This window comes from Dipodomys ordii, unplaced genomic scaffold (genome assembly GCF_000151885.1).
Source record: "Dipodomys ordii isolate 6190 unplaced genomic scaffold, Dord_2.0 Scaffold125, whole genome shotgun sequence".
Classification (NCBI taxonomy): Eukaryota; Metazoa; Chordata; class Mammalia; order Rodentia; family Heteromyidae; genus Dipodomys; species Dipodomys ordii.
This window is the reverse complement of record NW_012267341.1, coordinates 1793759-1806258: the sequence shown is the minus strand read 5'-3', so window position 1 is coordinate 1806258 and position 12500 is coordinate 1793759. Positions and strand designations below refer to the sequence as shown.

The 12500-nt window shown below is 58.2% G+C and overlaps 2 protein-coding genes across 3 annotated transcripts in view; both read left to right on the top strand.

Annotated features, from left to right (window-relative positions):
- Positions 1–11571, top strand: part of Dgkz (diacylglycerol kinase, zeta) — a 14408-nt gene extending 2837 nt beyond the window's left edge. Inside the window, exons 2-28 of the mRNA XM_013029965.1 lie at positions 725–781; positions 1080–1148; positions 3162–3233; positions 3344–3460; positions 3589–3660; positions 4163–4258; positions 4465–4547; positions 4641–4701; positions 4797–4910; positions 5004–5144; positions 5689–5767; positions 5891–5946; positions 6059–6121; positions 6225–6298; positions 6376–6487; positions 6832–7031; positions 7322–7422; positions 7505–7584; positions 7682–7751; positions 7880–7920; positions 8323–8462; positions 9205–9236; positions 9412–9455; positions 10159–10279; positions 10362–10395; positions 10585–10684; positions 10898–11571. Of these exons, the coding sequence (XP_012885419.1) occupies positions 725–781; positions 1080–1148; positions 3162–3233; positions 3344–3460; positions 3589–3660; positions 4163–4258; positions 4465–4547; positions 4641–4701; positions 4797–4910; positions 5004–5144; positions 5689–5767; positions 5891–5946; positions 6059–6121; positions 6225–6298; positions 6376–6487; positions 6832–7031; positions 7322–7422; positions 7505–7584; positions 7682–7751; positions 7880–7920; positions 8323–8462; positions 9205–9236; positions 9412–9455; positions 10159–10279; positions 10362–10395; positions 10585–10684; positions 10898–11014 (2346 nt within the window). The 3' untranslated portion in view covers positions 11015–11571. The remainder of the gene's footprint in view (positions 1–724; positions 782–1079; positions 1149–3161; positions 3234–3343; positions 3461–3588; positions 3661–4162; positions 4259–4464; positions 4548–4640; positions 4702–4796; positions 4911–5003; positions 5145–5688; positions 5768–5890; positions 5947–6058; positions 6122–6224; positions 6299–6375; positions 6488–6831; positions 7032–7321; positions 7423–7504; positions 7585–7681; positions 7752–7879; positions 7921–8322; positions 8463–9204; positions 9237–9411; positions 9456–10158; positions 10280–10361; positions 10396–10584; positions 10685–10897) is intronic.
- Positions 11572–11596: 25 nt separating this feature from the next.
- Positions 11597–12500, top strand: part of Mdk (midkine (neurite growth-promoting factor 2)) — a 2994-nt gene continuing 2090 nt past the window's right edge. Inside the window, exon 1 of one of the 2 annotated variants that reach the window (XM_013029996.1) lies at positions 11597–11617. The gene's annotated coding sequence lies outside the window, so the exon portion shown is untranslated. Of the gene's footprint in view, positions 11618–12195; positions 12265–12500 lie in introns of those variants that run through there. The other variant, XM_013029995.1, reaches the window with a different exon arrangement.

Sequence of the window (12500 nt, the reverse complement as noted above, 5' to 3'; positions counted from 1 at the left end):
GGTCTCTCCTGCCCGGGCTGGCTTTGAACCACGATCCTCAGATCTCAGCCTCCTGAGTAGCTAGGATTACAGGCGTGAGCCACCAGCGCCCGGCGAGGCCACTGAATTTCTGATGCTTTGTTGCTCAGCTGTGATTTGGCCAGTCTTGTGTCCTTCAAAGCCCAGCTCTGTCCCTTACGTACCACCTATGCAGAAACCTTCACACACACACACATACACACACACACACACACACCCCGACATTGATCTACAGCCTATCTGCTGGAGCCGTGTCCGAACACAACGGGACAGGGGGGCTGGCATGGAAGGGTAGACCAGGATGTGGCAGAGTCTGCAAGATTAGAAATGGCATGAATAAGACTAGCACGGGCTGCTTTCCACAGTCTGAATTGTAGAGTAAGGCTTTCCTACGGTTCTGTTGAGGCTGAAGCAGGATTAGTTGAGAAAGGAGAAAAGGACCCTGTGTTCGGCACACTAGTTACACGTCTCCAAGGGTCAGGCAGAAATGGGTTCCTGCCCTCAAGTGGGCTGAGAATGCCAGAGGGCAAGGAGACATAGAATGAGCAAATTGTGGTCCCCAAACCTCTCCATCCTGGGGTCTTAGGCACAAGAAGGAAAGATTAATTCCTTCTAGTCGGTGGACGAGACCATGTCTCTCTGCTTGTGAGATGACTTGGGTGACCCTATCCAAAAGGAATTGCTAATATTTTGTAATGTCTCACAGATAAATTTCCGCTGTAAGCCATCCTTCCGTGAGTCTGGTTCCAGGAACGTGCGGGAGGTAAGCACTTGGGTGATTCTAGTCAGGGAGGCCCCGAGTTCTTGGGATCTCTGCAGTGCCTGCAACATGCCACCAGGGGGCTCAGCTCCATAGACAGATCAGGTCTCCCAGAGGAGAGGTTTTCTGGCCATGCGCAGAGGGTGGGGTACTGTGTGCAACTTGAGCCTCCCAACCCACATCACACACCTGACTCTGGAGAGCTTCCTGGGGCCTAGCTCTCCTGCTAGGTGTGGGCCCAGCCTGGGCTGTGCCCATCCACACCCCTTGCTGGCTTTAGTGACAGTTCTCTCCTCCCCAGCCAACCTTCGTCAGACACCACTGGGTACATAGGCGACGTCAGGATGGCAAGTGTCGGCACTGTGGAAAGGTAAGGTCTCTGCCCAAGCGTCCTGGCTACCTTCTATGAGTCCCGCAGACCACTGACCACAGCCCCAGAGTTAGTCCCCCGACAAGCTCTCAGCCCAGCTGTGGCACCAAGTCAGATCAGTCTCAGTGTCTGGGCTGAGCAGGAAGGCATGGAGGAAGATTTTTACTTGTGCAGTAGGACCTGCTGGGGACTTGTGGGGACCTCTTGAGGACCATGTAGACTTTTCATTCATTTGTTTGACAAATGTTAATTCACTTTTTCATGCCAAGTGCTAAGCTGGATAGTAGGTTCCTGCCCTCCTAAGGACAGTGTGACTTGAGGGTAGACTGTACAGACTGTCTTCCCCAGAACAACCCAGTTCAGCTGGGTTTGTTTGTTGGTCATAGTGCTTGAACTCTGGGCCTGGGCGCTGTCCCTGAGCTCTTCAGCTCAAGGTGAGCGCTCTACCACTTGAGTCACAGTGCCACTTCCAGTTTTCTGGTGGTTAATTAGAGATAAGTCTCTCGGACTTTCCTGCCTGAGATGGCTTTGAACTGTGATCCTCATATCTCAGCCTCCTAAGTAGCTAGGATTGCAGGCATGAGCCACCAGCGCCCAGCTCAGTTGAGTTGTTTTGCTCAATTGTTTGTTCTCTGTCTCCCTCAGTAAGTACAACCCTCAAAAGTGTGAACATTGGGGCTGGGAAGGTGGCTCAGTGGTAGAGCGCTTGCCTTGCATGCATGAGGACCTCAGTTTGATTCCTCAGCACATAAGCAGAAAAAGCCAGAAGTAGGGCTGAGGCTCAAGTGGTAGAGTGATAATCTACAGTTGAAGAGCTGAGGGACAGCGCCCAGGCCCAGAGTTCAGGCTCCACAACTGACAAAAAAAAAAGTGTGAGCATTCATTCTTTCACTTACTGTGTGTTCAGCACACAGTAGATCCTCACAGTTTGGGAGTGAACAAGCAAGGAAGGAATGCAAGGGTACAATAAGGAGGCAGCACAGTATTTTCAGGGTCCTGGCCAGGTGTGGGGGTCAGGAAAGAGGGAAACCTTTTTTAGGGGGGGTCCAGTCGTGGGGCCTTAACTCGGCCTGGGCGCTGTCCCTCAGCTCTTCAGCTCCAGGCTAGTGCTCTACCACTTGAGCCACAGCACACTTCTGGCTTTTTTTTTCTTTTTGCTTATGCGGTGCTGAGGAATCGAACCCAGGGCCTCATGCATGCAAGGCAAGCGCTCTACCACTGAGCCACCTTCCCAGCCCCAAGAGGGAAACCTTGAGTCAGGCAAGAGTTGCTCCTCTGACTATGTGGGCACCCACTGCTTTGTGGTTAAGCTCGGCTGACTGCTGGCCCCTAGCTAAGCACCCCTGCCTTCAGAACCCACATCCCCCCACCACCCACTCATCGTAAGTAGGAGAATGGACGTATATTCTGGGCTATGAGCTATTTGAACAGTGGAAACACATGTAATGTAATTGTGACTTTTGTAAACAGAGTTCAGTAAATCTGAAGAATATGTAAAATATAATCTTATTATTACAGAAGTTAGAAATGCAAATAGGTTCTAATCCAATGCACTATGGAGTTATTAGCATATAACTTTGGCTTTATGAAACAGAATCCAAAATAACAGTAGCCTAAACCAGACAGTCTGTCTCCACTCCATAGAGCAGTTGGGAGAAGGCTGTCAGGGACTAGTCTGCTGGCTCTGCTCCATGATGTTGCAGAGTGATCCAGGCTGCTAGCTTGTGGCTCCACTCCTGCCATGGTCCTGTACTGCTCCCCATAGTCCAAGACGGCTCCCTCCATCATGTCTGCTCCAAGCCACAGGATGAGGAAGGGTAGATCCCTCCTCCTAAGGACTGGCCTGCTGTGTCACTCACCTCTCATTGACCAGAGCTGATTTTATATCCTGGATTGTGGGTTGTTTGGGTTTTTTTTTAATGTGCTTGTTTCCCCTGGGTGAAGAAAGGTAGGCAGCAAAAGCAGGGAGGGGTCTAGGCCACCCAATGCCGCAGCTACCCTGTCCACCCTCAGGGCTTCCAGCAGAAGTTTGCTTTTCACAGCAAGGAGATCGTGGCCATCAGCTGCTCCTGGTGCAAGCAAGCGGTGAGTGCTACCCCATGCCCACCCCTGTTGGGCCTGTGCTGCACTATGCTAGGACGGGTCCCCAGGTCTTAGCCTGGCCCAGCTCAGCCTTACCCGTCACTGTTCTCCAGTACCACAGCAAGGTGTCCTGCTTCATGCTGCAGCAAATCGAGGAGCCCTGCTCCTTGGGGGTCCATGCAGCTGTGGTCATTCCACCCACTTGGATTCTCCGAGCCCGGAGGCCCCAGGTGAGTCCTTTCTGCACCCTCAGCAACCATCTCCTTCCCCCTGCAGGGGCCTTCCAGCCACATCAGCCTGCCCATCTTGTTACCAATGCCTCTGCCTCTTGTTACCAATGCTTCTGCCTCCCTTGCAGAACACCCTCAAGGCCAGCAAGAAGAAAAAGAGAACTTCCTTCAAGAGGAAATCCAGCAAGAAAGGGCCTGAGGTTAGTCCTGGAGCCAGGAAGGAGGAAATGGGAATAGGAAAAGGGAATGTGTTTCTCAGAATCTAGAGGTTCTAGGGCCTAAGCTGCCAGCTCAGCCATGAGACAGGTCAGTTTGGACCTTGGCGCCATAATGTCTGACTGAACTAGTGTGTGCAATGGGGTGTATATTGTCATCCAGGACTGGGAATGTGGCTGGCTTAGTGGTAGAGTGCTTGCCTAGTATGCATGAAGCCCTGGGTTCGATTCCTCAGAACAGAAGAACTGGCACTGTGGTTCAATTGATACAAAACGGAAAAAGCTGGCACTGTGGTTCAATTCATAGAATGCTAGCCTTAAATCAAAGAAGCTCAGGGTCCGTGCCCAGGCCCTGAGTTCAAGCCCCAGGACTGGCCAAAAAAATGCTTGGAGTATCATCCAGAGACCTGCTATGGTGGGCAGGGTGGCAGGGGCGGGAGGGGTCTCTAGGATAGGAAGCAGCCTTACAGCTCTCTCTGTCTTCAAGGAAGGCCGCTGGAGACCCTTTATCATCAGGCCCACACCATCCCCCCTCATGAAGCCCCTGCTGGTGTTTGTAAACCCCAAGAGTGGGGGCAACCAGGTAAGCTGCTCTCCCACTAGGAGCTGGCCGTGGTTCCCAGGGCCCATGTCAGGCCTCTGCTTCATCTTTCTCACATGTCCTGAGAAAGTTCTTTTCCATCTCCACTCCTCACCCCTCACTGGGTTTGGTTCCCATAGCCACATCCTTCTCCTTGAACTTGTCCCTGCTTTGCCTCTACCCACCCACTGCCTCCTCATCCCCTACAGGGCGCTAAGATCATCCAGTCCTTCCTCTGGTATCTCAATCCCCGACAAGTCTTTGATCTGAGCCAGGGAGGGCCCAAGGAGGCGTAAGTACTTGCTAAAGTTCTGCAGCAGACAGCAGGGGCTTGCCTGGTTCTGAGCACAACACATGTCCCCATTCCTGTCTTTCCCCGGCCCAGGCTGGAAATGTACCGCAAAGTACACAACCTGCGGATCCTGGCATGTGGGGGCGATGGCACGGTAGGTTCTCCCAAAGCCAGGGCTGAGCTTGTGCTTCCCACAATGGGCCCCTGCCTGGCCTGACTGTCCCCTTCTGTCTGCCCCACTTGCTCCAGGTTGGCTGGATTCTCTCCACTCTGGACCAGCTGCGCTTAAAACCACCGCCCCCTGTTGCCATCCTGCCTCTGGGTACTGGCAATGACCTGGCACGTACCCTCAACTGGGGTGGGGTAAGCACACGTGGGGTGGGGGTTGAAGCAGAGCAGGGTGTGGCGGGGGTCTCTCAGCACTGGAAGAGCTCAGTCTTGGCTTCCTCCCACCAGGGCTATACAGATGAACCAGTGTCCAAGATCCTCTCCCATGTAGAGGAAGGGAATGTGGTGCAGCTGGACCGCTGGGACCTTCGCGCTGAGCCCAACCCTGAGGCAGGGCCTGAGGAGCGAGATGAGGGCGCTACTGACCGGGTGGGTCAGCCAAGGCCAGATGGGGAGCCCAGGTGTCTGGACACCTAGGGTACCTGGGCTGGGCCTGCACTCCCACTCGCTGGTTCTGGGAACTTAGGCAAGTCTCCTCCAGTGCTCCAGAGACAAAAATGACAAGATCGATTTTTGTTGAGCCACCTGACGACATGTGTTGAAGACTCACATACTGTGTGTGAGGTAGTGTTCTAAATAGCAGATACTCGGGGTCCCACTGCTCCTGCAGTACAGGCACGCAGCTGCAGCACTGGAGGGCTCCAGCATTCACTCCGAAGGCAGCGCAGCAGGGCCTGCCTGGTGATGCTCTGGGCCTGGGGAAGAGCTTTGGCACATTGTTCACGGGGTAGAAAGGTACTAAAATGCCAGGTGCCAGTGGTTCGAGCCTATAATCCTAGCAACTCAGGAGACTGAAATCTGAGGAAAAAAGAAAGACTCTCAAAGCAAGTGAGTGCACATGGCCACTGAGCTGGCCCAGGAGAGGAAGATGTCTGGGATGCGCGGTGCTCACACGTGTCCCTTCTCCTCCCAGCTACCACTGGATGTCTTCAACAACTACTTCAGCCTGGGCTTTGATGCACATGTCACCCTGGAGTTTCATGAGTCTCGAGGTGGGTGGTCCCTAGAAAGGCCGTATCTTGATCCTCCTCATTCCTAGCCTCCCTCTCCACCCTCCACCCCAGGCCCAGACACATCAGCAGGTTGACTGACCCCCATTTCTTGTCTTCACTCAGAGGCCAACCCAGAGAAATTCAACAGTCGCTTTCGGAACAAGATGTTCTATGCGGGGGTGAGTCGGGTCTACCCATACCTCTCCCTGCGCCCATCTCCACTCTGCCACATAGTGGCGAGAGAAGATCCCGTCACTAGCTGGTGACCCTCACCCCTTCTGTCTCCCACAGACAGCCTTCTCTGACTTCCTAATGGGCAGTTCCAAGGACTTGGCCAAGCACATCCGGGTGGTGGTGAGCAGGGCTGAACTGACAGATGGGTGGGTGCAGCGGGGCAGGAAAGACGCCTGGACAAGTGTGTGTCTGTCCCCCAATACTTCCCTGTTCCTGCCTCCAGTGTGATGGGATGGACCTGACCCCCAAGATCCAGGACCTGAAGCCCCAGTGCATCGTTTTCCTGAATATCCCCAGGTGAGGGAGTCAGGCTGTGGTGGCCCCCTGGCCCATCCCACGGCTCCATGCTGAGGCTCTCCATGCCCTCCCCGCAGGTACTGTGCGGGCACCATGCCCTGGGGCCACCCTGGGGAGCACCATGACTTTGAGCCCCAGCGGCATGACGACGGCTACCTCGAGGTCATCGGCTTCACCATGACGTCTCTAGTGAGTGTGCGGGCCCTGTGCTCAGGGGCCGGGGGCCTGGCCCAAAGCTAGAAGGGGTCACCAAGGTCAAGGAGCTCACCTCATGGCCCTCCTCTGGTTCGGGGCTGCCCTTTCCACTCTTTAAGGGTGACTTAGCCTGTGAGGGCGCTGCGGGAGGTCACCTCTGTGCCCCCCCGACTGGGGAGTCACCTTCCTCGTCTCTGTTCCTTCCCCTCGCCTCCTTTCCCCTCCACTCTTCACATCTTTGCTCTGGGGGTCCCTCCTTCCTTTGCTCTCTGTCCAGAGTCTCTGGAAGAAGCAGACCCCTCCACCCCACCCCTGATCTGAGCTGCCTCTTTCCACAGGCAGCACTGCAGGTGGGCGGGCATGGCGAGCGACTGACACAGTGCCGAGAGGTTCTGCTCACCACGGCCAAGGCCATTCCCGTGCAGGTGGACGGCGAGCCTTGCAAGCTCACAGCCTCACGCATCCGCATCGCCTTGCGCAACCAGGCCACCATGGTGCAGAAGGCAAAGCGCCGGAGCACCGCTCCCCTGCACAGCGAGTACGTCCACCTTGCTTCCACAAGCCACGGGCACCGAGGCCACACTGCCCCTCTCTGAACCATGGTTTTCCCACTTGTAAGATGGGGCGAACGGGCAGGAGTGGGGAGCTCAGTGCTAGCGCACTGGCCCAGCATATGCAAGGTCACTACATGAAAGGAAGTTAAGGAGTAACAGTCCCTCTGCCCCAGGGCTTGGGGAGGGAGGCTGCACATGGTGTGGCTGGCCGGCTAGGGAGTAATGGTCTGGGCAGGGCTCTTGCAGAGTTCCTTCTCATTGGCCCTGCCCACAGCCAGCAGCCGGTTCCTGAGCAGCTGCGGATCCAGGTGAGCAGGGTCAGCATGCATGATTACGAGGCCCTGCATTATGACAAGGAGCAGCTCAAGGAGGCCTGTGAGTGGCAGCAGTGCTGGGGACGGGGTGGACGAGGAGCTGCTCACCCCCTGCCGGCTGCTGATGGGCCTCTTTCCTCCAGCTGTGCCTCTGGGCACTGTGGTGGTTCCTGGAGACAGCGACCTAGAGCTCTGCCGCGCTCACATCGACAGGCTCCAGCAGGTGAGTGACGGGGAGGGAGGAGGTGGGTGCCGCTGCTGGAAGCCCCCTTCCTTCCTGCCCAGCCCCCCCTCACTCTCACCTTTGTGTCTCTCAACAGGAGCCCGATGGTGCTGGAGCCAAATCCCCAACATGCCAGAAATTGTCCCCCAAGTGGTGTTTCCTGGATGGTTAGTATGCTCTGGAGGATGAGCTGTGGGCAGGCCGGGGATCTCCTTACCCTTTCCATGGGGGAGCCCAATGGGCAGCAGGGGTCTCCTTGGTCTCCCCCGTCCTCACCCAATCATTTCTTCCATAGCCACCACTGCCAGCCGCTTCTACAGGATTGACCGGGCGCAGGTGAGCTGCAGGCCTCCATGGGAAGCTGCTTCCTCACTCCACACCCCTACCTCTGCAGAAAGGAAGCCTCCGTAGCTTCTCAGTGCGCCTGCCCAGGCCTCGCGGCCCATGTACTTCCTCTTGCCGGGGCCACAGGTCTCCCGATGCCCAGTGCACGTGGCATCCCCAGAACGGGCTTGCTGGGGACTGTAGGAGGCCTGGAAGCATGTGAGGGAATGGGAGGAAGTAGCTGGGGCTGGGTTACCTGCGTCAGGGTTTGGCATTGGGAATTGCTGTTCTTGGCCAGTAGAATGGAAAGGAGGTGGTGGTGGGACTGGCTTCCCTAGATCTATGGGCCCTGCTGCCCTCAGCCCCCACCATCAGGGGTCTAGAAGGTCTGAGCCCTAACCTCCCCACCCACAGGAGCACCTCAACTATGTGACTGAGATCGCACAGGATGAGATCTATATCCTGGACCCTGAGCTGCTGGGGGCATCGGCCCGGCCTGACCTCCCAACCCCCACCTCTCCTCTCCCTGCCTCCCCGTGCTCCCCTACACCTCGGTGAGTCCCACTGCCCAGTTTTCTACTACAGGGCTATCAATCCCATCCGCTTGCTAGCTGGTGCCTAATTCCTGACTTCAGCTACAGCCTCTCCATGAGCTCCAGGGAGCAGTAAGTGTCCATCAGCTAGCTGCCCATCCTGCCTGGGTGGCTACGTGCCACCCCTCCACCTAGCCAGCCGTCCTCTACCGCATACCTAGCCTTCGCCCCGCAGCTTGCCTCACCCCCGGCCCCCCCCCTGCCAATAGTTGCCTCAATGGCCCTGTGCGCCCCCACTCTGCCCTTCTACCTCATGGGGCTCCAGCCCCATCCCAGTCATCCTCGCCCAGTCTCCCCACTGTGGCCCATCTTCCCTTCAGTCCAGGGCCCTCTCTGGCAGCCTTTCCTGTGCTCCCAGTCCAGCCTGGGTTCCCTTCCAGCACACCTGCTTGAGCTCGACTCTACCCCTCAGAGTCCTTCCCAGGATGCTGTGCGAAGGTGCCATCTCCTTGATGGCTCAGTCACGCCACCTCACTGAACGCCTTGTGATTCCTAACTTGTTGATTTGTGTCCCTGCACCAGAATGCAAGCTCCGTGAGGGCAAGGCCTCTCTGTCTTGTCCCCATTGCCTGGAACCCTGCTTGACATTTCATTTCGCAGGCCCTCAATCCACTGAAAGAGCAAAAGCTGCCACTTGGGGTGGGGAGGGTGGCCCGCTAGGCCTGGCTGGCCGGGGTCACATCGCATCCTGCTCTGTTTGCAGGTCACTGCAAGGGGATGCTGTGCCCCCTCAAGGTGAGGCTTCTTCCCCTTGGGCCCCCCCTCGGCTCACTGCGGGGAGGGGGAGAGCCCATGGGCACCTTATACAAGCTCAGCCCCCCGCACGTGTGCCTGCACATGACACACTCAGACATTCGACACCAGCCTACATCTTTGACCTTAGTGTAACTGGCAGGTGTGTTCTGTGCAGGTGAGGAGTTGATTGAAGCTGCCAAGAGGAATGACTTCTGCAAGGTACTAGCTTCAGGCTCAGCGGACCCCTGCAGCCCCCTGCCCTGGGGAATGGAGCCTCTGGGCTGATGTGCCCCCACACTGTCACCTGTCCTCATCTGGCCCTCTGTGGCTCTCATTGGCAGCTCCTGCCTTGTCCCATCTGCCCAGGCCACAGTAGTTGTCTTCTAGCGGGGACCTCCTCACTCAGGCCACTTGTTTCTGGTGTTTAGAAAAGGCCAAGTCTGCCGGGCGCTGGTGGCTCACGCCTGTAATCCTAGCTACTCAGGAGGCTGAGATCTGAGGATCACGGTTCAAAGCCAGCCCGGGCAGGAAAGACTGTGAGACTCCTATCTCCAATAAACCACCAGAAAACCGGAAGTGGCACTGTAGCTCAAGTGGTAGAACGCTCGCCTTGAGCTGAAGAGCTGAGGGACAGTGCCCAGGCCCAGAGTTCAAGCCCCACGACCGACCAAAAAAAAATAGAAAAGGCCAAGTCTTAGGAGAACCAGAGATGTCATGCTTGATTGGCACTGTTCCATGGCTCCCAGGGTGGCGCTTCTTGGGGCCTCCTAGACACTCCAAGAGCCCCCAGAGGCACCTAGGGAATGGTCTGTGTGAGCCTGTACCAGTGTACATGCCTGTGCCCTACACCTGTATGGGAACAGGGAAGGGAAGATGAGGGTTAAGCCCTGGAGGTCAGCGCTGCTCTACCTCATTCCCTCAGCTTCAGGAGCTGCACCGAGCAGGAGGCGATCTCATGCACCGGGATCAGCAGAGCCGCACCCTCCTGCACCATGCAGTCAGCACTGGCAGCAAGGAGGTGGTCCGCTACCTGCTGGACCATGGTAAGCCATGCTCCTGGGGCCAGGGGGGAGGGGAGGCTGCCATGCCTCTGACCACCCGCCTTCCCTCCCTTTCCTCCTGTAGCGCCCCAGGAGATCCTTGATGCGGTGGAGGAGAAGTGAGTAGGGGGAGGGGGAGACAAAAGTCTGTAGAAGCCATCCTTCCAATTTGGTCAGCCAGAACCCTTGACCCCTACCTAGCCAGCCTGTGGCCCTCTGGGCCGCCCCTTTCCCCTGCCCTTTCTTATGGCTGTTGGGATGAGCCCGCCAAAGGGCACAGTGGACCCACAGCCATCCCTGCCCCACAGTGGGGAGACCTGTCTACACCAGGCAGCAGCCCTGGGCCAGCGCACCATCTGCCACTACATCGTGGAAGCAGGGGCCTCCCTCATGAAGACAGACCAGCAGGTGGGCAGCTTTTCCAAACTTGGGGGCTGGGGAGGCTGCCCTTGGGGATTTGCAGTTGAGACCCTGAGGAATCTGAGCCTGCAGAGGGGGCACTGATGGCCCTGGAGGCTGCCCCTCCCTCCCAGGCCACGTGGAGGAGAGCTCCTGCCTGTCAGCCAGTCCGGGCCCTAGGCTTCTAGCCCTGTACCCTTAGCATGCCCCCATTCTTGTCAGGGTGACACCCCCCGGCAGCGGGCGGAGAAGGCTCAGGACACAGAGTTGGCAGCCTACCTGGAGAACCGGCAGCACTACCAGATGATCCAGCGAGAGGACCAGGAGACCGCTGTGTAGTGGGGATGGCCCTTGGGCAGCCGGAGGGACGACTACAAGATGAATGCCCTCCTCGCCCACCTCACTGCCACATTCCAGTCGGATGGCCACGGGGGGACCCATGTTCTGGGGAAGGAGCCCCGTGCTGCCCTGAGGAGCTACCCAGACCTAGAGCTGGATACTGAGGAGCTGGACTCTCACCTGTCCCCCCAGGCCCCAGCCTGACCTGGAAACAGGCTGGGCTGGATGGGCCTTTGGCCAGGCGTGGGGCTGGGCCACTTCAGGGCAGTCACCCCCAGTGCAGCCGAGGGAGGAGCAGGGTGGAGGCTAGGCCGTGTCCTGGAGGCCTTCAGGAAGAGGCCTCGACAGCCACCTGGCCTGGGTGGCGAGTCCCTCTCCTCCCCTTCCACCCTCCCCGAACCGCAGAGCCTGCTGCATTCACCCGCCCGCCGCCCTGCTTGGCACCTACCCCGTGTCATTTCCTCGAAGACTGTATGGCCTGGGGGTGGGGGACGGGGCTCCCACGGTGACATGTTTACAGCTGGGTGTGACTCAGTAAAGCGGAGTTGTTTTTTTCCTTTCTGGTTTTCTTCTTTTGCCGTGGAGGTCTGGGAGAAGCTCGGGGTGTGCTAGGTTACCCTCGTGGGGGGGGGCTGGGGACTGCTGGATCGACCCTTTCCAGGGACCCTGGTTCCCGCTTCGGGGAGCCTGCCTGCCCGGCTCCTGACCTCTGCCCCGAAGCCTTACTCCTTGGGGCGGAGCTGATTTTTCTCCAGCTTCCCGCTTCCCTCTGGGACGAAAACAATGAAAGTGAAAGAGGTGGGCGGGGGAGGGGGACCAGGCCTGGGCTCCGAGGTCCATTTGGCCCAGAGGCCCCCCTCCCCCAGCCTGCGGGGGGGGGGCTCCGGGGAGAGCCCCGAGGCTCCGGGGTCAGAGGGTGGGCATTTACCATCGCCAGGGGGCCGGGTCTGCAACTTCTCAGACGGCTCTTGTCAGCTCCAAGTTTTACCAACCCAGGCCAGCGGGCCCCTCCTCCCCCTCCAGCCCGCGTTCCTCGGCTCGGGCGCTTTGCTCTGGGGTCCCGAAAACCAGGCTGCCCCCACGGCAGAGCCCCTCTCGGCCCTAGAATGAGGCGATCGGAGGTGGGGCCAGACTGCTCGCTCCTGGGACAACCCCGGGCGCCCAGGAGGTCAGCGGGGCCTCGACGGGGTGAACACGACCCCGCGGACACAGGGGCCGCCGGCGACACCCGGGGCTCCGCGCCCCTCCAGGTCTCCATCTAGGGCTCCCCGGCCCCCAAAGAAGGCGACGACCCGGGAGGGGCGGGCGGGCGGCGAGGAGAGGGCACTGATCAGAGCCCAAGACCGGGGTCAAGAACGGCACCCCCCCCCCCAAGATCGGTACGGAACCGGGAGACTAGAGAGTTCCAAAGGTGGAGCAACAGCGTGTCCACCCCGCCCCCCTGGGGCGACTCGGCAGGGACCCGAGGCGAAGGCGAAGCCGGGGC